Source organism: Perna viridis, chromosome 1 (assembly GCF_037379345.1).
Source record: "Perna viridis isolate PV_CMFRI_1.1 ecotype Kerala chromosome 1, ASM3737934v1, whole genome shotgun sequence".
NCBI classification, from domain to species: domain Eukaryota; kingdom Metazoa; phylum Mollusca; class Bivalvia; order Mytilida; family Mytilidae; genus Perna; species Perna viridis.
The window spans coordinates 55,099,879-55,121,940 of record NC_142445.1 but is presented as its reverse complement, the minus strand read 5'-3'; the positions used below and the strand labels follow the sequence as shown (position 1 = coordinate 55,121,940).

General features: G+C 32.7%; 1 protein-coding gene across 1 annotated transcript; it reads left to right on the top strand.

Annotated features, from left to right (window-relative positions):
* The first annotated feature begins 2,260 nt into the window (after nt 1-2,260).
* LOC148629435 (uncharacterized) lies at nt 2,261-21,426 on the top strand. The gene is made up of 7 exons (XM_088551084.1): nt 2,261-2,323; nt 14,123-14,225; nt 14,989-15,078; nt 15,392-15,630; nt 16,171-16,318; nt 17,189-17,329; nt 18,061-21,426. The coding sequence occupies exons 2-7, from the start codon at nt 14,129-14,131 to the stop codon at nt 18,348-18,350; spliced, it is 1,005 nt and encodes a 334-aa protein (XP_088407210.1). The 5' UTR covers nt 2,261-2,323; nt 14,123-14,128; the 3' UTR covers nt 18,351-21,426.
* The last annotated feature ends 636 nt before the right edge of the window (nt 21,427-22,062 follow it).

Sequence of the window (22,062 nt, the reverse complement as noted above, 5' to 3'; positions counted from 1 at the left end):
TCTTCTAGAAAAAACCACAGAGTTCAAATCGCTCATTAAAAGTCCGGGGTAGACGGAAAAGGAAAGGAAAACTATGACACATTGAACAAATCAGTTAAAACATTACATATAAAACGAAATGCAAATTACATAAAAAGCAGCACTTATCCAGCTAAAGCTCGGCTAAAAATCTCGTAGCCTCTAAAACGACAATTAAGAGATGTCAAAATCCAAGCAAAAGACCTAAACGTAAAAGCAGGAATATAGACGACCTACATAGACTTGTATACAGAATAAAATACATTTACAAATAAAAACTGAATTTAAGGAAAATAAGACAGCACGAAAAATATTAAGCACTTGCAGTATGACCTTCCAAAAAATTAATAAAATCGGGGGTGAAATTTAGGTGTTTGGGAAGGCTTGTCCTGCTCCGCAAACGGCATCAGTCAAATTGCAAATGAGTAAAATCCAGTGAGAGCCAAGCTCGCTTCATTGTCAATCCGGTAAGACGTGAGATGTATCTGAAGATATTTTGTCTCGCCTGTCAATCAAACTGATGTCTTTAAACGTATGACATCAACAAAAGCAGAATATGCCCTGTCTTGGAAATTTATTTGACAGTATTCTCGCTCTAAAAAGAAAGAAAGAAAGCCCGCGTACGACATTAAAGGATCAACTGTGAAATGTATACGCTTTAAAATTGGAAATGTTTGTAAATTGCCTTTGAAGAATGGAGAGGTTACAATGGAAAAGTCAAAATCATCACGTTTGTAATAAGGTTTGGAACCTCGTGTATTGTCCAAGGAAATGTTAAGGTTTATTCATGTAGCAGAAGGAAGAGTATCCTGTGTAATTTAATTTCGAATTTATGTAGGTAGATAAAGTTGTAAGGGATACTTGAAATAGAGATTATTCATAAGAAATTTATTATCATGATTAAGAACTGAAACTAAAACTGGCAAGACAAGTCGCTTTCTTTTTTTTCTGCTGTGTATCCTGTGAAAACATAGCTTCATACGAAACAGATTGGCCAAGAATGGCGCAGATCTTGATACTAGATAACTTCTAGTTCAATGTTTTGTTCAGATAAAATGTGAATAAGATCATGTTGAATTGACTTAAGATTCCTCAGTGATAAACAGAGAACAAGTATTGATAAAATTTTTGAATATCAAGAAAGTTTTTGACCCAACTATATGGCAAGCCAAAGTGGACACAAATCATTATTTTGTAATATTAGAAAATGAATTTCTAATATTACAAAATCACTTTTTAATATTAGAAATTCATTTCGTAATATTACAAGTTCCTGATTTAGTAATATTATAAAACATTAGACATTTTGTAATATTACAAATTGAATATGTAATATTAGAAAATGAATTTGTAATATTAGAAAATCACTTTGCAATATTGCAAAATCAGTCACATTTTTTTATATTACAAAATGATTTTCTAATATTAAAAAAATCGTAGGACAAATCCATTTTCTAATATTAGAAAATCAATTTCTAATATTAAACAATCGTTTTTGGATATTAGAAATTCAATCGATTTTTTAATATTAAAAAAAGAGTTTTGTAATATTAGAAATCTAATTTGTAATATTAGAAATCTAATTTGTAATATTAGAAAATGAATTTGTAATATTAGAAAATAAGTATTTTCTAATATTAAAAAATGATTTTTTTTAATATTAGAAAACACTTATTTTCTAATATTACAAATTCATTTTCTAATATTACAAATTCATTTTTAATATTATATATTCATTTTCTAATATTAAAAATTCATTTTCTAATATTAAAAATTCATTTTCTTATATTACAAATTCCTGATTTTGTAATATTTTAAAATATCATACATTTTGTAATATAAGAAAAATCAATTTCTAATATTCAAAAATATTAGAAATTCAATTGAATTTTTAATATTACAGAATGATTTTTTAATATCAAAAAAGTATTTGTGATATAAGAAATCCAATTTGTAATATTAGAAAATTAATTTGTAATATTAATAAATCATTTTTAATATTAGAAAATGCTCATTTTTGTCCACTTTGGCTTGCCATACAACTATCAACTTTAAGTGTAATGAAAAGTGAAAATTATAATTCGCCTAGACTGTGCCAAACATACTGAAATTACATGATACGTGATATGCAACTATTTTTCTTTTATTTCGACATCGAAACCTAAACGAACACGTGTTAAATATCTTATTTAAAATATACCGCCAAAAATACTGTTGTTAGTGTATGTAGGTGTGTAGAAAGTCAATAAGTGTGTGCACAGTGACACCTTGTTTATCAATAACATCACATAACAGGCATTCTAAGGTAAATACAGTTCAGCATAGCGTTGTTTTTAAACTAGATTGTTTGTATGTATCTTTGACCTTAATTATCTGGGGTTTTGATAGAACTGTTTTTAAGGTTAAGATAGTATTGATAAAAATTAGGCGTGCGTGAAGAAAGAACGAACGGATTCCCTGCAGCTGTATATATCAGTCTGTAAGAATCATGCAAAATCTGCAAAATGTGATACTCCGTAAAAAAGGCTGTATATTTTTATTTGTATGCCCCCCGCAACGATAAGTTGGGGGCATATTGTTTTACCCCTGTCCGTCCGTCCGTAATTCTGTCCGTTCCATAAGTTTTCCGCACTTTTTTTGAAAATTCTTGAAGATATTGAACTGATTTTTAGTATGTGAGTCTTTCATGATTAGTTACAGATCGAGTTAAAGTTCCGTTCCGCTACGCTGAGTTTTAGCAAAATTATGGACCCTGGACTTAAAAAATGCCATGGAAATAACAGTTTTCCGCACTTTTTTGTAAACCCTTGAAGATATTGAACTGATTTTTTTGTATGTGAGTCTGTCATGATTATTTACAGAATGAGTTAAAGTTTCGTTCCGCTACGCTGAGTTTTACCAAAAATATGGGCCTGGACTTTAAAAATTTCATGGAAATAACAGTTTACCGCACTTTTTTGTAAACCCTTGAAGATATTGAACTGCTTTTTGGCATGTGAGTCTGTCATGATTAGTTACAAATCGAGTATAACTTCATTCTTCTACGATGAGTTTTACCAAAATAATGGGCCCTGCACTTTAAAAATTGTATTGAAATAATAGTTTTTCACCTTTTTTGTAAATGCTTGAAGATACTTGACTGGTTTTTTGGTATTTGAGTCTGTCATAATTAGTTACAGATTGAGTTTAAGTTTCGTTCAGCTATGCTGAGTTTTACTCAAAACCACATGCGGGGCATCATTTGTGTCTCACAGACACAATAACATATCTGACAAAGTGCTTTTTACAATTGTGAGTTATGATATAGCTGTATGAAGGTTAAATGCGGGGGCATTAATTAATCTAGTTGTTATTAAATTGCTTTATAGGTCTATATGGTAAAATGTATAATTATTCATTCCAATGTGTCTGCTCTTGGGAGATAATTCACATTGAAAATCCAACAGTTTCTATTGCAATTTAGTGTCTTTTACAGAGTTAGCTCAGGGGCGGATTCAGGCGGGGGCGTGGCGGGCGTGCACCCCCTATAATTTGCAAAGCATGGGTTGTCAGAGGTAGGTTTAGGCGGTTTAAGGTTGAAACTTTAATTTCTCACTAATTTTACCACAAAAGATATTTACATTGCACCCACTCTAGAAGAATATTTCAAAAATATAACCTCCAAAAATTTCTCTGCGAAATTTGAACTGTGCGCCCCCCAATCTAAAATCGTGGATCCGCCCCTGTAGCTGCCTTGTTTATGAATTATGAATTCAACAGTACATTCTATATAATTTATATCTTCTAAGAGCACGGGTAAGATGAAAAACCATGTGTCAATTTCTGTTTAATATAACAATTTTAATAAAGTATCAAAAATAAAAATATGTAGGCTCTCCAACCATGAATCATATTTTGCATGATTAGGTGGAGTGCTACTTAAAGTATCACTGTAACATAAATTGAATTTTTTTCCTTTGTTCTTTTCCCCAAAATAAATATGAGAGGAAGACCAAGTATGTGTAAGACATAATACTATCGGGATAAATCTTATTCTGTGGATTTCACATTATTTTTTCTTCGGAGGATATTATTTCCCTATGAAAAATTGTTCACACACCAATTAAATTGTTTCCACTACTTGAATAATGATATTGGATAATGGGTAGTATTTGATATCTAAAACATCCTGGATAACATATCACCTCAAAAACTATCCGAATTGTTAACACCTAACACTGTATACTCTTTCTACCCCACAAAAAACAAGCCCCCACTTTTTTTATAATGTCCCTAAATAAAATCTTTTCAGATACTTGTATGTTCATCTTAAGGTTGAGTAGGGAAACAATTTAATAGTCATGGAAAACATTTACTATTATAAAATATCCCGGGATTAAATTATACATTCATTATTCACCGGTGGAAAGTATTTCACACAGGGTATTATTGCATGGTTGTTACTTCTACTGTAACTAGAAATCTTGTATGATATTGCATGAAAGGTCACGTTTTCCCATATAACTCAATTGGAAAACAGCCTTGCAATATCCAACCTCATAAGCATAGATATTACACATGACAACTACTTTAATATTTTATTTTGACTCACCGCTAAATGAGAGCGCCTGTATATTTCTAATTGATCAATTATTGTGTGGTCAATGCATGTCACAAATCATTTGTAGCGCTCATACTAGGAGTATTAGTATTTACCCCGAGTTACTGAGGACTTTGTTGCCACAAAGTCAATTCATGTATTCAATATTCGTAGTCCTTGGTCCGGTCGTTTTCTAAACTCTTAGACTATGGACATATGGACTGTTCTTGCAAAAACTCCTTCAAATATTGTCCTTCCGGTCACGTCGTTACTGGATATTTAATAGCAAACGAATCTCTGCGTAATATCCTTTCTAAAGGTCCCAAGGTGAACCACGTTCCATATATTGGAATTATAACTTTAAAGTTCTTATGGATGCAGTGGAGGGCTACGCAAGAAAATGAATCAAACGAGAACGAGAAGACATTGATTATCTGTCAGAGTGGATAAAGGCTTTGAGGTCATTAATTTTGAAACGAATGAAAGTTTTAAGTAGGTCAATGAGTGCCAATTTTCTGTAAAACGTATTACATCCAATGTTTATTATCAGAGGTAGACATAGAAAATAATAGCAGTGATAAGACCTATACCGCCACTACACTCTAAAAAGAAGAGATAGTGGATAACCATAAATCTGTGCTATTCTCTTGGACTCTCTACCATGATAGACGATGATTTTGATTTGCCGTCTATGTACTGGATTCCTAAACTCCACAAGAATCCATACAAACAATGTTACATAGCTGGATCTGCAAAATATACCACCAAACCTCTTTCAAAACTTTTAATTTCTATACTCACAGCTGTCAAAGAGGGTCTCCAGTCTTACCACAATATTTGTTTATCCCGTAGTGGTATTAATTCATTGTGGATCCTGAAAAAATCGAAAGATCTTTTGGAGACCTTCAATTCAAGATTATAATCAGAATATAACAGCATTAAAATCTATGATTTTTCAACACTGTATACTATCCCGACTCAAAAACATTATACATCGTCGTTTTTCCAGAAGAGATGGTACACCTAGATACAAATATATAGTTCTTTGTAGAGATTCCTCATACTTTGTAAGAAATAATTCCAAATCATCTTCCAAATATACAGAGGAAGATATTTACAAAATGCTGGAATTTTTAATCGAGAACATATTTGTCCAGTGTGGTGAACGCGTTTTTCAACAAACGGTCGACATTCCAATGGGAACAAACTGTGTTCCTCTACTTGATGACCTATTCCCCCACTCTTATGAGGCTGACTTTATAGCTGATCTGATCCGAAAGAAAGAATATCATTTAGCTAGATGCCGAAAAAAATTGACATAAAATCCCAGCCCCCAATATAAAAGGTCGGTGTCTAAGGGGGTTTAAGAATATTAAATATAATTCATACGTGTCATGTAATGACCTTTCTTTAAATTCTAAAAGCCGAACATCGGATTTAACTCGGGCCAAGTTCAAAATTCTTCAGTAGCACATGGTTCTTATTTTTGTTTCCGTTAACTAGGACCACCCTTCTCCTGTAATGACAAGGCTTTTTTTAAATTTATTTTTACAATAGTTGGATTGTTTGATTTGCTTAAATTATCTGATAAATTGATTTACCATTACTAAATATCCGCTAATTTGGCAAATAAATACATATGTTTATATATATATATATAAAATCTTATGTATAGCACGACTTAATTGTAATTCCTTTATGGACGTAAAACAAATTGACAATTTGAATATTCAAGACTTATCCGGGAAGTACAAATAATATCGAGAAGGAAATTTTACGAAAGACTGAACGTTTCTGAACAACAGCTCTACCAATACAAGCATGGTTAAGTAAAACCAATCAGGTTCTGTAATTCTCTTAATTGAATTTTCTTACGGTTGTAGTTGGTCATTAATGCAGTGCGATTTTTTTTCTATTTTGTCACTGGACATCCGGGGTTCCATTTCCTCTGAATCAACAATTATATCGTATACCGGAAGCACTGAAGTAGGTTGTACAAATTTTTTTCTCTTTTTTGATTGGGACTCCAATTTTTTTCACATAAAAACAAAAATTGGTTGAGATCATGTAAACATTTGTCAAGAGTTGGGTGGACCAACAATAAAATCATCAATGCAATGTGACACACCAGCAGCATGATATTTTGTCTCCACAATCCACTGCAGAGCACACGAGAAAGATTCAAACATCTGGCTTGCTCCCATTGTCAAATATTTATCGAAATAAAAGAAATTATTCCATGTAAAACTAAGTAAATGATAATTAGAGGGATGTACAGGAATTATGCGAAAAGCATCTTCGATATCACATTTCGCGAGTTTACTATTAAAGCAGTCATGATGTTTTCTTTGATGATTTTTTCACTGTTATGAGGCTGACTTTATAGCTGATTTGATCAGAAAGAAAGAATATCGTTTGGCTAGATCCTTCAATCTCAGTTTCCGCTATATAGATGACGTACTATCTTTAAATCATAATTTCGGGGATTTTATACATCGCATCTACCCAAAAGAACTTGAGATAAAGGATACTACAGACATTGTGAAGTCAGCCTCATATCTTGACCTATACTTAGAAATCGATAGTAAAGGAAAACTATTGACCAAACTTGACGACAAACGTGATGACTTTTCATTCAATATTGTCAACTTTCCTTTCATCTGTGGCAACATCCCTTCGGCTCCTGCGTATGGAGTGTTCATATCACAACTCATACGTTATGCCAGGGCTTGCCGAAACTACGCAGATTTTTTGTATCGCGCTAGAACTCTAACAAATAGGCTTCTGGAACAGGGTTATGTTGCTACAAGATTGAAGTCATCACTACAGAAGTTTTATGGTTGGTCATCATGAACTCGTGGATCGTTATGATGTATCCATCAGCATCATGAAAACTGATTTATTCAACGGGTCATAGTTTACCTTTCCTCGTTTGTCTACCCCGGACTTGACTTTTTATAAGCAATTTGGCGGGTGTTTCTAGAAAAGCAGAGGACGCTTACCCTACCGGTGCACCTGGTACATGCTCCCAGTTTTTAGTGGAGTCCGAGTTGCTCATTTACTTTTGTTACTTTGTATGTATGATTTTAGTTACTTTATGTTCTTTGTTGTGTGTGTCTGTTTTACATGTCTGGTCTTTGTCCCTGGATTATATTCTTTTGATTACCGCTATAACCTTGGTTCCCTTGATTACTCTTTACAAGATTGACTACTACGTCAACACTATCGTATTGAACTGTAGAAATCTCTCTGGGAATTAAGAGTTTAGTGAACTATCTCTGCGAAAGGAAAGGTCGTCAATAAGACGAAGTTTTCCAGGAACACTTTTAGGCACTAAATCTAAGGGTTAGCAAACTCAATTTGGTAAAGGGGGTTTTAAGAAAGGGCCAGCAATTCTGTTTCAAAGATTCCTTAGGTATTTTTTCATAAACAGTGTCTGAATTGGTTATAACTGAGTTATTGCTTTTTGCTATTCTTGATGATTGGTCAACCAAATGCCTAATTTGAATCCAAATCTAAACCCTGAAATCAGTTTATCCCTTTTCGATACATCATATCATTGCAATTGAATATTTAACATATCATGATTTACTGGACTTGGGAAGGGTTTGGGATGGGCGACCATTGTCTATGTTCTCTGATCCAACAGCTCTATTGCATTTTGAGGCAGGGTTGGTCCTCTACACAGCCTGCATGTAATTTTTTGTGTCAGTTTTTCCTACACAACTCCCATATTTGTTGTAGTTGCATGTTCCATGTCTGGAGGTATCAAGAAAGGGCTGATGTGTCTGGGATATGGATAGGTTACCCTGTTTTGAAGGAGATTTGAAAGCCTTCATATACATAGCCTTTCTGTATATGTCATCTACCACCTTTTGCCATGGTTGCTGATATTTCCATTGCGATACTCATGTACTTAAATAAATTTGCAGCTTCCATTGGAAATTTTCTTAGTTATATTGCCATAAAAATGTGAAAAGACTCATTCTAATCCAAGAAAGACAGTGATTGTTTTGGCTTAAAGGAATTCAAACGAATTTGAACAGAAGTCTGACCTGGTGTTACTGTTACAGCCCAAAAGTCATTCTCAATATTTTTTTTGGCAAAAGTAAAGATAAATCAATAAAATCATCACACCATATTTTATCCCTAATTTTTTTAGATACATGGGCATCAATAGGCATATACCTGCTGTAAAATCTGTTACTGGTGGATGTGCAGAAGCATTTATGTTATTACATTCTCTAGCTGAGGGTTCAGAACCTAAAACATTATTAATAAGTGCACTGATGTTATTACATGTAGATACATTAGTAGACGTATTGGCGTTCTATTGATTCTCAATACATGTGTCTTTCTGTGGTATTGGAAGGTTATGGTCCATATGGGGGTTCTGACTATTACCGGTCAAACCAAATTGATTGGGGTTGGCTCAAATGTTGAATCCTGTAATATATGTTGATGTAATATTTCTTTTGCCAATCTTGTATAGTTTATAGAAAATGTTTGATTCGATATCTGAGATGACGATGGTTCATTGAAATCTTGCACTTCAAGGGAGTCAGAATTCACAGTTGTTGAACCTGATGTGGAGGTCCTGGCATATTTTGATGGTGTTGATCTAATGGGGCGGTCATCAGCACGTTTTGTACGACCCATTTTAAATTTTTAGTCTTTAATTAATGAAGCTGCAAAATAAAATATGAATCATATCAAGTAAGCAGATATATGCACATGATTCTAGTAAAGTACAACAGCCATCGTTATGTACACTCAATACAACAAATGTACATTGGTAAATATAGGTTACAGACCACCAATTCAACCAATGAGCATTTGGAACGTAATTACCCCTGTTCCTCATAGTGCTGTGAAAAAAGTTCTCATCTTATTTAAAAAATTTAAACAGTTTCTGAAAGGAAAAACATTTCTGTATATTTTATAGGTGCATTTTGCTTCTTGTGATGTGAAGCCTAATCTCCATAATGATTTTTAAATATACCGCTATCTTGTGAAAACACTGGGATTTCCCATGCTATTTATAGACCCTTCACTTCCGGTGACAGTACTGCACTGCAAGTCTGCTAACCCCACATGCCATTCTGAGGATTGTGAGCTGACATATGTAGAATCATGCTGATATATAGTCCTCTGCAGGTTGAAGTTAAGGTAAAGTCCAGAGAAGCCATTGAATATTGTGAAATTAGCATAGAAGCCTATGGGAAGTGGAATTAGTGGTTTTTAGCCTTAAGCTGAAGCCATGGCAAAATGAAAAGTTTCTTGAAATAGCTTTAAACTACTTGAAGATCTTGTTAACTTTGCCATGAGAGGAATACACTACAAAAATCCTTCAAAATATGCATTTTTTTTAAGTTATAGGTCAAAATTATGGAAAATTGGTCTTTTTGGCTGATTTTTATGTCCTATCTTGTAAAAAGTGTAGAAAATTTAGTAAAAATATCAAATATTAAACTTTGAGGGCTATATTTACCTAAATATGGTGGTAATAAGCACTTGAAATCAAGTTTTGTGTAGATTTGAGCAAAAATTAGGTTAGAAATGAGGAAAAACTCACTTTCATTACTGCAGTTAAGGCCATATAAGCATTCCCCTATGGCAACATGGAAAATCCATTATTGAGTACTTTTTTTGCTTTAGGTGCCCTTTACTGGTCATGTTTTAATGTGAAAACACTGTATTTACAAATTTAAAGCCAAATATATCACCTTTTGTGAAAATTTAAAGATTTAGGATTTTTGACATGTGATCAAGAAAAAGGGGGAGGCATGTCAGAAATAAATTTTTAAAAATAGACCAATTTCTCAGAAAATGATTACTTTTAAATCTATCTCTTTATTAATATTGTTAAAAAACAGTTGTGATTGATTTTTTTTGTTTGAAAAGTCAGAAAAAGTTCTTTGCAAATATTTAATGCATTTAAGTATGGTAGAATATTGTCACTTTTTTGCTCGCGCAACTTGGTTACCCTATATTTAAAAATAAAATATTTAAAAAAGTGCTTGTCACATTTCACTGAAACTTTGCAAATGCATTCAGTATGTGTGTAGGAAGATACCTGTATAGATATTTATTTTTTCTAAGACAAAAAGTGACTGTTTAGGTTACAGACCAATTCAAGCAATGAGCATTCGGAACGTACGCAAAAATAGTCCTACGCAGAAATTACCCCTGTTCCTCATAGTGCTGTGAAAAAAGTTCTCATCTTATTTAAAAAATTTAAACAGTTTCTGAAAGGAAACACATTTCTGTACATTTTATAGGTGCATTTTGCTTCTTGTGATGTGAAGCCTAATCTCCATAATGATTTTTAAATATACCGCTATCTTGTGAAAACACTGGGATTTCCCATGCTATTTATAGACCCTTCACTTCCGGTGACCAGTACTGCACTGCAAGTCTGCTAACCCCACATGCCATTCTGAGGATTGTGAGCTGACATATGTAGAATCATGCTGATATATAGTCCTCTGTAGGTTAAAGTTAAGGTAAAGTCCACAGAAGCCATTGAATATTGTGAAATTAGCATAGAAGCCTATGGGAAGTGGAATTAGTGGTTTTTAGCCTATATTGATGGATAAATTCACCAATGAAATAAAAATCCATGTACATATAGCTTCATGTATATAATGAACCAGTTGTAAACAATTGTAAGTGAATAAAATCATGTTCCGTATTTGAAAACGGCTGTTTATCTGTGACATGCAAAAAGTTATACCAATGGACAAATACCTTATACTGAAATCACATTACTAAAAAAAATGTATGAAGACTGAGTAGATGCAAAGTGCATTTATCAAACTTAATATAATTATGAGTAACTTGCATAAACTACTAGGAACGTATATATAAAATGTACTTGGGAAGCCAGGGTAAAATGTAAACTGTACATGTATGTGTACCAATGTATTTGAACTTTTTCTAAACATGTTGTTCTTGACATATAAACAGATTGCTGCAAATAATTGTCAAAGCGACAATATAAACTAGAAGCAGCTTAAAGATAAAAACTCAGATATGTACATATTAACAAAGGCACTACACAACTTGCACCATGTACCAATAACTAGAGGCTTAAGAGAGCCTGAATCGCTCACCTGGTTAACCATTTGCTTATTTGAAAAACTTGAGGAATGAGACAGACTAAGTTAAAATCAACTAAAATTATTCATAGCATTTTCATGACCTGAACCAGAATTTTGCTAAATGACCCCTAAGTTCCATTTTTAGTATTAAAAATCACAACAGTCATTTTGAGCACAATACACTAAAGAACTATTATGCTTATTATAATTCAATGATCTTAAATGGTTTTAGAGAAGATTTTCAAAGTTGTACATGTGAAAAAAACAACAACAAAAACTGTTCTAGGGGCCGTAACTCCTACATCAGTTGATCAATCTTTTTGAAAATTTTGGCATAGGTCCGTCTCATGATGCTGAACAATATTACCCTATGCTAAAAATTTTCTGAAGGCAACGTTTTTTTTATTTATTTGCAAAAAACTGCCATCTGACCCTTATGTTCTATATTCAGTAACGGCGGCCATGTTTTTTATGAATCAACAATCCCAACGGTCATTTTGTGTGGGATACCCTAAGGAACATAAATGCCAACTTTCATTGAATTCTGTGCAATGGATTTTGAGAAGAAGATTTTCAAAGTTGCACATGCGAAAAATGCAAAAAAAAACTGTTTCAGGGGCCGTAACTCCTACATCAGTTGACCAATTGTTTTGAAAATTTTGGCATAGGTCCGTCTCATGATGCTGAACAATCTTACCTATGCCTAAAATTTGCTAAAGGCAACGGTTTTTGAGTTATTTGCCACAAACTGCCATCTGACCATTATGTTCTATTTTCAGTAACGGCGGGCATGTTTTTTTTTATGGATAAAAAATCCCAACGGTCATTTTGTGCAAAACACCCTAAGGAACAATCAATCTAAGTTTAAAACCTGTCAGTCCAGTACTTTCAGAGGAGAAGCTTTTTTTTTAAATTTGTCCACGACGACGACGACGACGACGGACGCCAAGTGGTGGCGCTAAGCTCACTTGGCCTTCAGCTGTTTGAGCTAAAAAAGGAGTACCACGTACCCAGACGTCTGTCAAATTTGAGAACATATACCATGTACATGTCAGGCACCATGTGCCACAAAAAGGGACATCAAAATAAGTGAAATGCCGATGAAAATATGACACAAAAGTTATATCAAAATATATATTACGGAGTGAAGTGCATGAAGAATGGCACTTCTAACGCTCCTGAAGTATTTCAGCATCCCGTGGTGGTTGAGGTGTACACCATCCCATCCTAAATGATTCCAATCCTTCCAAAAGCCATGATGGTGCCAGAAGATAATGTGGTCTAAGGTCTCGTTAAAAATGGTAGTTCTAAGGGAAGTGTTCGTGTCTATTACTCTCTGGTTATTACAAGGATAAGCATCAACACTGTGTCCCTGTGCTCGAGGCAAAAGTTCACCAATAATTACTAATTGAACCACTTAACCGTAGTGTCTCCTTGGCAACGAAAGTTAATATCGAATGCAGTATGATAAAGTCTTAAATTAGTATGATAATTGGTGAAGAACAAAAATTCCTTAATCTATGTATATAACTATGTCCTAATATGATGAATGTGAAACCTTTTAACGCTCCCGAAGAAACATTAGTTTAAAACAACTTTGATATTTTTTTTGTCTGGTCTGATTTGATGTACTAAACTTATAACCTTCAAATATGGTAAATTTTGTAATGATATATGCTCGAAAGCATGATACTAATTGTCATGGTTTTATATGGAAATTTCCGAAATGTCTAGCATTAATAAGGATTGTTGTGATGGTCCGAAATGTCATTGGGTCGAATTGTCCAGCACTAGTAAACATTATGGTTCTTATAATTTGCGAAACGTCTAAAAAGATTTGTTTTACTCGATTTAGTTTTGCTTCATTCTGTTTCGATTTGTATTGTTTAGTTTAGTACAATACAGTTAGGTCATTTCTGAAAATTTGGTCTCATTTTGTTGAAATGAGGCTGTTTTGAGGCAGTGCCATGCTAGAACATCTGTAATGGCCAACATTACAGCTTCGGCGTATTCAGACGAGACTAGTAGTATTTTATAAGATCATTCACCTTCAACTGGCAATATACCCAACAAATCTACTTGTACCATCTGACAATAGAACCAGAAATAATTATTCCTACCATTATAAACATATTCATACAAAGAAAGACACTTATAAATTTACATACTATCCATATACCATCATTTAGTGGAACATGCTACCAACATCTGTAGTTTCTTATAATACAGTAGACAGTTTTGAAGAGCAGATCTGTCACATATTTTCTGAACAGGAGGACTTGTACGTAGTTTTAAGGAAAAAAAAACAAAAACAACAAAAACAATTAAAAATTAACAAAATCACTTTTGATTGAAAAAATATTTTCACTGTATATATTTTCCATCACTTATATTAAAAGTTCTTTTTAAATTTATGCGGTAGCCACACATGCAAACGGCACGTAATAGTCAGTATAATGACGGAATGTGGAAATTTGAAGATTTGAAGCTGCCATTATGCAGTTTTTCCGCTCCTAAAAATGAAGGTACAAACCGAATATTGTTGCTTTTTCTTGCCATAAATGCACAGAACCAAGTTGATAATACAACCATAAACGCTCCCTTCGGAAGCGTATAATTGCAACTTTGAAAACCATGTTCAGATTTCATATTTGCGGACAAGAGGTCTATTGCGCACACATGCGCAGTCGAGATAGTCTAAATATAACTTCTCATGAATATTAGCTAACAGGCATAGAGTAAATTGCGCCTTCTACACGGTCTTTAATCAAAATAAATCACGAAAAGATAACACTATATTCCGAAGCAACGCTTGTTGCGTCAAATTTCACATGAGAAAAGTAAACTTAACATGTGTCTGTGTTTACAAACAGCGTCATCCACGTCCAAATGTCATGATGAAGACAAACGGAACAAAATTAAGGTTTTAAGAATTCGGCGCAAAAGTGAAGTCACAAACACGGTCAAAAATGTTTCTTGAGTCCTTATTAGATACAATTCACTTACATAGAAGATAAGCTACGCAAAAGCTTCACCACTAATAAAATTTAACTTTTACTTGATGGGGGATAAATTGTAACTGTCACGTGACCCCTTTCTAACAGTCTTATTGGTCAGCTCACGAAATAACTAATTACCTCATTCGTGGGGTCACCATAGGGGAAACTTTGGCCATATAAATCGTTTTATTTTCAATAAATTCTTATTGCAGATATATCGTCTATTATTTTGATGCATGTAACAAGGTGTATCAGAACAGCAAATAAATGACTACTTTGTATATTCTAGAAATCATGGCGAATATCGACTCTTCCTTGGTGTTTATTGTATTGTTGATTTCCATGGAACTAAGCCTGTGCCTGGCCACAACTTCATACTGTACGTATACTTATTTTTCATGCTTTTTTTGTTTTACTTTTGCATTGAATTACACAATCGTTTTACATAAGTCTTTAAATAATATATAAGTAAGGTTGAATTAACGTGTTCGATTAAAATTGTGGACATGTACAGGACATTAGTCAACTGACTTAAATATTGAATCAATCCAACTATATTCAAGCAGTGAATTAAAAAGAAAACAGTTTTATTTGTTTTACATTTGCGATAACGGGGGTATCTCTCGATTATTTTACTATATCTTAATAGATTTTTATATATACTTTTTTTCAATGTTAATCTCTTGATCTAGATACATTCGGAAAAGACTGCTCTGTGTCTATAGAACATGTCAACGAGAATAAAATAGCTTACCTTGAATATAACGGAGAGGACGAACTAGATTCATGGTGCGATCAAATGTCATTTATTGGGCGGGATAGCGAGTACCTTAACGAATACAAAGTGTGCGTTACTCCAGAGGTTTATAAAGACCCCAGATGTGGTATTGAAATGTATTACAAAAATGACTATAGCGGTGTAAAGCTTGAGGTAGGGACGTTAAATTAAATCATTTCGACACAATTAATCTGGTTTATAGATTACAGATAACTTTTAACCGGCTAGATCAAAATTACTAGCAACCAAGGGATCATACACGAGTTGATATCAAACATCAGAAAACATTACATGAATTCTTATTCCAAGGTACCGAGAATGTGATTGTTTCTTGCCTTTTCACAGGATGCTACTTATTACATGCTCAATGTGCATTGCAAATACGAATGGCATTGGCAGATCAAGATGGGTGGGTCAACTCATTTCTGTCAGAAATAAAGCTAATTTTGTGCAAAGTATTGACAAAAAAATGAGAATATTACAGTCTGGAAACCCTTTTTATTGAATTCTGGGTCCACATTGAATACCATAAACCTATAGTTTTATTAAAGACCAATACGTAACACGCCTTAAAATTTAAAAAAAGCGACGATTTTGTCCTAAAGAGAAGGGGGTCAGATTCAGAAAGGCACAGTTAGAACAAATGTATGAAATATAATAATGAATTTTATTGATAGTATATGATCTTTTTAGACTTTTGACTGTTCTAACAAACCAAACGGACGATACTGTGCCAAGCAAGATGAAAATTTTTATATAGAGATGAGAGCCCCTAAGAGTAAATATCATCGACGAGATGTAAAAATCAAGTTAAAAGTAGAAGGCATTATGGTTTATGATTGTAAGTTTTTAGTCATAGAAACGCCACTTTTAAATAAATGAGTTATCAAAGTTCAGACATAAATAATAATACGCAGTGAAAACATTTTTTTGTGTGATTTATACGATTATTTCATAGACAAAATATGTTTCTGTTAAATCCTGCCATGTGAATGAGTTACCATGGGAACCAAGACTCTAGCTGAAATCAAAAGAATATAATAAATATGGTTTCCTTATTTCTATCCAAGGTTCACGTCAGCATTTGTTCGTTCTTGTATGATACGAAATGAAAACTATGCAGACTTCTAAATGATAACTTGTTCTCATAACATCTGAAATAAATAGAAATTACATACATACCATAACCAACGGAAATACATGGTCAATAGTGATATAATCAGGCAAAAACTTGAGTAAACAGAAAAAGACGGGTTGCTATAAGATTCTATACCACAAAATAAATTGTGCGATTAGTTATCCTGTGTCAAACAAACAATTGCATTGAGAGTTCTATCATGCTTGATTGTTTTGTCTTTACTTGCCTCAACTGTTTACGGGGTTGTTTTCTATTATCTTATCACACTGTCAAGCATTCTTTTTTACTTTTTTATGTGTTAACATAAAACACTATCAAGTTAAAAGTCACTTCTATGCTAGAGTTCCAAAAGAAATATTTTTTTTTATATTTTTATCATTTTGAATATTAATCTAAGATTTTTTTTTAAAATTTCATAGTATTTGTAAAATTTAAGACACTCTTTTAAATATTTTATGTCGCTTAAGTCTTTCATATCATAAGAATATTTTTAAATACAAATAACTAAAAACATATGGAGAGTCCAATTCCATTTTTTACTACCATTAAATGAACATAAATTAAATGTTGTAGATTACGAAAGAGTTGGTATAATTGTTGGAAGTGTAATCGGAGGTCTTGTCTTACTTTGTTGTTGTTGTACCTGTGGTATCTACATGTGTAGGAAAAGTAAAGGTTCATCTGGTCATGTGATCACCAGCGGAAGTGCGGCGGGTAAGTCAAGCTTGCATTTATCAATTATGGACTTAACGAAGTCAATACGTTATGTATGGACCTGTTAGATTATATTGACCTCGGACGATGGACTTGTTCGGATTGTATTGACCTAGGACGAAATCCGAGGTCAATATAATCTAATAGGTCAATATATAACGTATTGACTGAGTGAAAGTCTTTAATTTATATATTACATATGTAGTTCATGTATTTTTGGCTGCTTCATCTGCGGCGCTTCGGCCATGATTGTCTGACAGTAATTTCGGAACGAAACGGTTTATATACGGATCTAAATTTAGAAGTATAGCGTCAATATATTTAAAAAAATAAAAAGGAACAAGGTTTCATGTGCGTGGAATATCATTTGCATCACGTGATCATAATAACCAACAAACAAAGAAGATTATTAGACCATATTTAATATTTTTAAATATTCATATCCGTTAGATTGATAGTTATGGTACAAATAACATCCAAGATGTTTTGCTGCAAAAAAGAAATTTTTCCAGTTTTGATCTATTTTAAAACATTAATATTAATAGAATAAACTCTCAACTTTTTTTGACAAAAAATGAAAAAGTGCTACTGATACATCTTTTTCTTAACCGTTTGTCGAAATTTCTTAACTATGAATTATAATAGATTATTTAGATCTAAAATATCAACATGTCATCTAAATAGATCGATGTTACAAAAATGTATCATGACAAAACTGTTTTTTCCTATAGTTCCTCTTACAAACACTACTGCTACAACAGAGACTCGCCCCACCCAACCTTATTATTATCCTCAGCCAACGAATTCACCACAGCCAACGAATTTTTCAACACCTGGCGTACGTTCGGCACAACCACAGCAAATTTCAACAGACGGATATTCGCCTAATCAATATCACACTAACTATACAACTCAGTACTCGCCTCCGATGGTAAACAGTGCAGTTGAAGCGTCAGCGCCGCCTCTTTCAGGCATTAGTGAACCACCACCTTCATACGACGTTGCAACAAAAATGCAATAAATGCACTTTCAAACCTGCTCAGTTCTGAATTGACAATAGAGTTATGTTATCCGATTTAAGTTGAAGAATGTTTTCTATTGGTTGTCACGTGAATACGATCCTTTTTCTAATATTGCGTTTATATTGTGTATGTATCATACTATATTATGCATTATCTCGTTCTATTGTTATATGATTAAATGAACGTTGTGATTTTTTATCTGTGATGGCATTACTTTGCCTTGGTGAGATGGTGTTAAATGTGTACATATATAAGAGTGGTTCTGGATTGATATATCACGTGTTATGTTTATATGAAATTACAGTAATTGATGTAAACTGTGTAAAACATAAAGGATTTTATCAATTTTTAGATTTTCAGTCGAATGTGAACTATTGATATGAAAATAACATTTTTACATTGTTTTATATTATATTTTAAAAAAAAACTTTGTTCAAAACCTTTCTGTTATGTTTTTGTTTAATTTGTTGTCCATAAAACGCACACTAGTCTTTTTTATACCAGATCAGATATATCAGATTTTCTTACATCTGTCTATACTTTATGAGTCACGGATCTTTTGTATATCTGATATAATGTAGTGGTCAATTATAAATAATACCTCTGATATGTTCTTTGTGATGTTATTCATTAACCTCTGTCATTAATGATTTCTACCTCTACTAAGTATCTTGGTAACATTTCTTTGGATATTAATTTTTCACCTTTTTGTCATGTGCTGCATTGCAACATTTACAGATAATGTTAAAATCAAAATTTCACAAAAAGGGAGCGTACTTTCACTTGTTCCTAGAAAAAATATTTTTGATCATATCTAGAAAAGTTCGAAGTTGTTACCCATTAAATAAAATATGAACTATCCAATAAAGTTCGCTTTTTGTATTGAGGGTTTGACTGAATTCTGAACTTCTGTTGTAAAACTTCTTGCACACATATACAAGTGTAACGGGGCGCCGAATGTGACTTGATCCTTTTGTAATCAAATCAATTTTGTGTAAACAAAATTGAATTCCATCATAACAAAGTCATTTTGTCGTACAAAACTATGTTATACAGACTTGTTTTATGATCACTTCAATTTTGTAATGACAAAATTCATTTTTAGTTTAAACATATTTTATTAACTAATTTGCATATTTTAACATCAAACCAAGACAATAGAATGAAACGAACAATTGCAAATTAATCACAGAATTCAGAAACAAGACTTAAAGTCTTATATCAATTCGTCTCCTGAAATCATGAATAATAATAATGTCATTGATATATAGCATAGCTCAAGGAAGTTGTACTCTAGTGCTTATAACGTGCATTTGGTAAGTTTGGTGCAAAGCGAAGAGGTTGATATTTAATGCTCTATGTATTAACTCAGGTCATAAAGAATTTTCAAAATTATTCAAGAGAAGTAACTGTATAATTAAGGTTATTAATTTGAAGCGTTTGCTCTATATCAAAAAGTTTTGAACCTTGGTAAACATTTCAACGTTATACTCATCAGAAATCTCATCTGATCCAAATACGAGAATATTTGAAGTCAGTTGATCAGGTACTCGCAGATTTCGCCGGTATAATGGGGATGGAATAATGTCTTTGTCGAATAGGTCTTTATTTTGTAAACAAAATTCATTTGAATTTTGTCAAATATGTATGCAAATATTAACTTATTTGCATAGGAAATTGAATTTGTTACCTGAAATTAAATAATAAAATTCACTTTTGTGAGACGAAATTCAATTTTGTATGCAAATTAGTTTAAAGAATCCTTTGGATATGCAAATGAATTCTGTCTCATTACGATTTGGTAAGAAGGCCTCTCTTGGATATAGTAACCGCGGGTCTTGCAGGTTTCCGATTACTTCAAACCAGGGAATTTCATATGGTTGATTTGCTATTCTGAAAAAGTACGTTATAACTTATTACGTATTACTTACTTTTGCAGAACAGTTCATCACCCATATGGCATGTCTTCGCTCGAAGTAATCGTCTGCGAGACCCGTGGTTATTATATCCAATGAGAAACCTTACAAAATCGTGATGAGAGAATTCATTTGCATATCCAAAGGATTCTGTAAGTAATTTGCATACAAAATTGACTTTTGTGACACAAAAGTGAATTATATGTTAAATTGCATGCACAAGTGATTTTGTTATAACAGAATTCGACTTTGTAAACACAGAGTTGAATTGTGTGACAAAATTTTGTCATAATATTTCTCAGTTTTGTATGCAAATTAGTTCACTAATTTCCATACAAAATTGATTTTTGTTACCCAATATGCAAGTTAGGTAACAAAAGTAAAGTATGTGATACAAAAATGAATTTTGTCATGACAAAGACAACTTTTGTCCACTGACAGATTACATTTTATGATAAAATTTAAATTTGTAGTATGTTTTACATTTTGCTATTCTGAACTCATTTTTGTTGAATGAAATCCACTTTTGTCTGTGCAAAATTGAATTTTGAGTACTAAACCTCAATAGTCCCGTTCGGCGCCCCGTAAATGTAACTTATCGTATGTTGTAAACTGTTATCTTGTATTGCATTGTTCAGTCATTTTTATAATAATTTATTTATGAAGTTTTTTTTCAAACTTTAAAAGAGAATACTTAAATGACCATATAATAATTTGTATATCTATTTGTAAAAAAAAATTAATAATAATCAAAAGAAACATATATAATCGTTATTTGATAAAATCAATTAACCTTACTGAAAGCTGCTTTAGCTGCCAAATTTGTTCAGTTTTGATTCTACTGATTTTTTTTTCTGATTCAACGAAATAGGTAGTGCAATTGAAGCAATAAATGTCGAAAACTCCTACTGAATATTGTGATAACAACGTTTTTTTATCAAATAAGATTGATAGCTCTAATCTAATTATTTTTCGCCATTGCTTCCGAAGATTGCCGACAGGCATTCATCTGGGTTAAAAATACTTTCACCTTGGTTAAATGGTTAAAAATAGCAATAACGGATACACAGATAAGCACATGCATGTCTTGTGTTTTCATTTCATTTCACCTATTTCTTGATTGGTTTTCAAATAAATAATGACAATTACTGACCACAAATGTGCCATTTTATATCACTATACGTAAATTACAAGAGGATCCTTGCGTAATATTCGAACTTTTTTCTTTTACGGCTTGAGTCGGTCAAAGAAACGGGTCATTAAGAACTCTCGCTTTGCAATCAGATTTTTTTAAGAATCGACCCTTACAACACATGCGCGGATTAAGTTCACCTACAACTTACATGCATACGAATTTTATCTAGGTCGGCTTTTTGTCCTGCAAGACAATATATGTATCGACACCTTTTTCATGTATTTAATGCATTTTGTTTGTGGATATCAAAGGAAATGGTACAGGAAAAGTACAATTCAGTAGAAATAATTCAAAGTCAAGGCTTTAAATTATTTCAACAGAAACAAAAACAAAAAATACGGCAATGACAGCTATAGTAGCTTGAATTAATCGAACATGGTATTTAAACAGAAAAGAAGGGATTGGACACGCTTTATATATTTTTTCTCATTTACACCAGATCGATAAAATTTTGTTCATAATGTCATGTGAGGTATTTAAGCTACAGACCACTAATGTTACTTTCCATATGTTCCAATGCTATAATCATTAAGTTCAATGTGTTATGGAGCTTCTACCTAAATTTCAAACTGAAGATGACTATATATCCCCTAATGCAGT

Excerpts from the sequence above, each read along its gene's own strand:
- LOC148629435 (XM_088551084.1), top strand. The coding sequence starts at position 14,129 with ATGCAAACGGCACGTAATAGTCAGTATAATGACGGAATGTGGAAATTT. Across the intron at positions 15,079-15,391 it reads CCTGGCCACAACTTCATACT|ATACATTCGGAAAAGACTGC; the intron begins GTACGTATACTT and ends CTCTTGATCTAG. Across the intron at positions 15,631-16,170 it reads ATAGCGGTGTAAAGCTTGAG|ACTTTTGACTGTTCTAACAA; the intron begins GTAGGGACGTTA and ends TGATCTTTTTAG.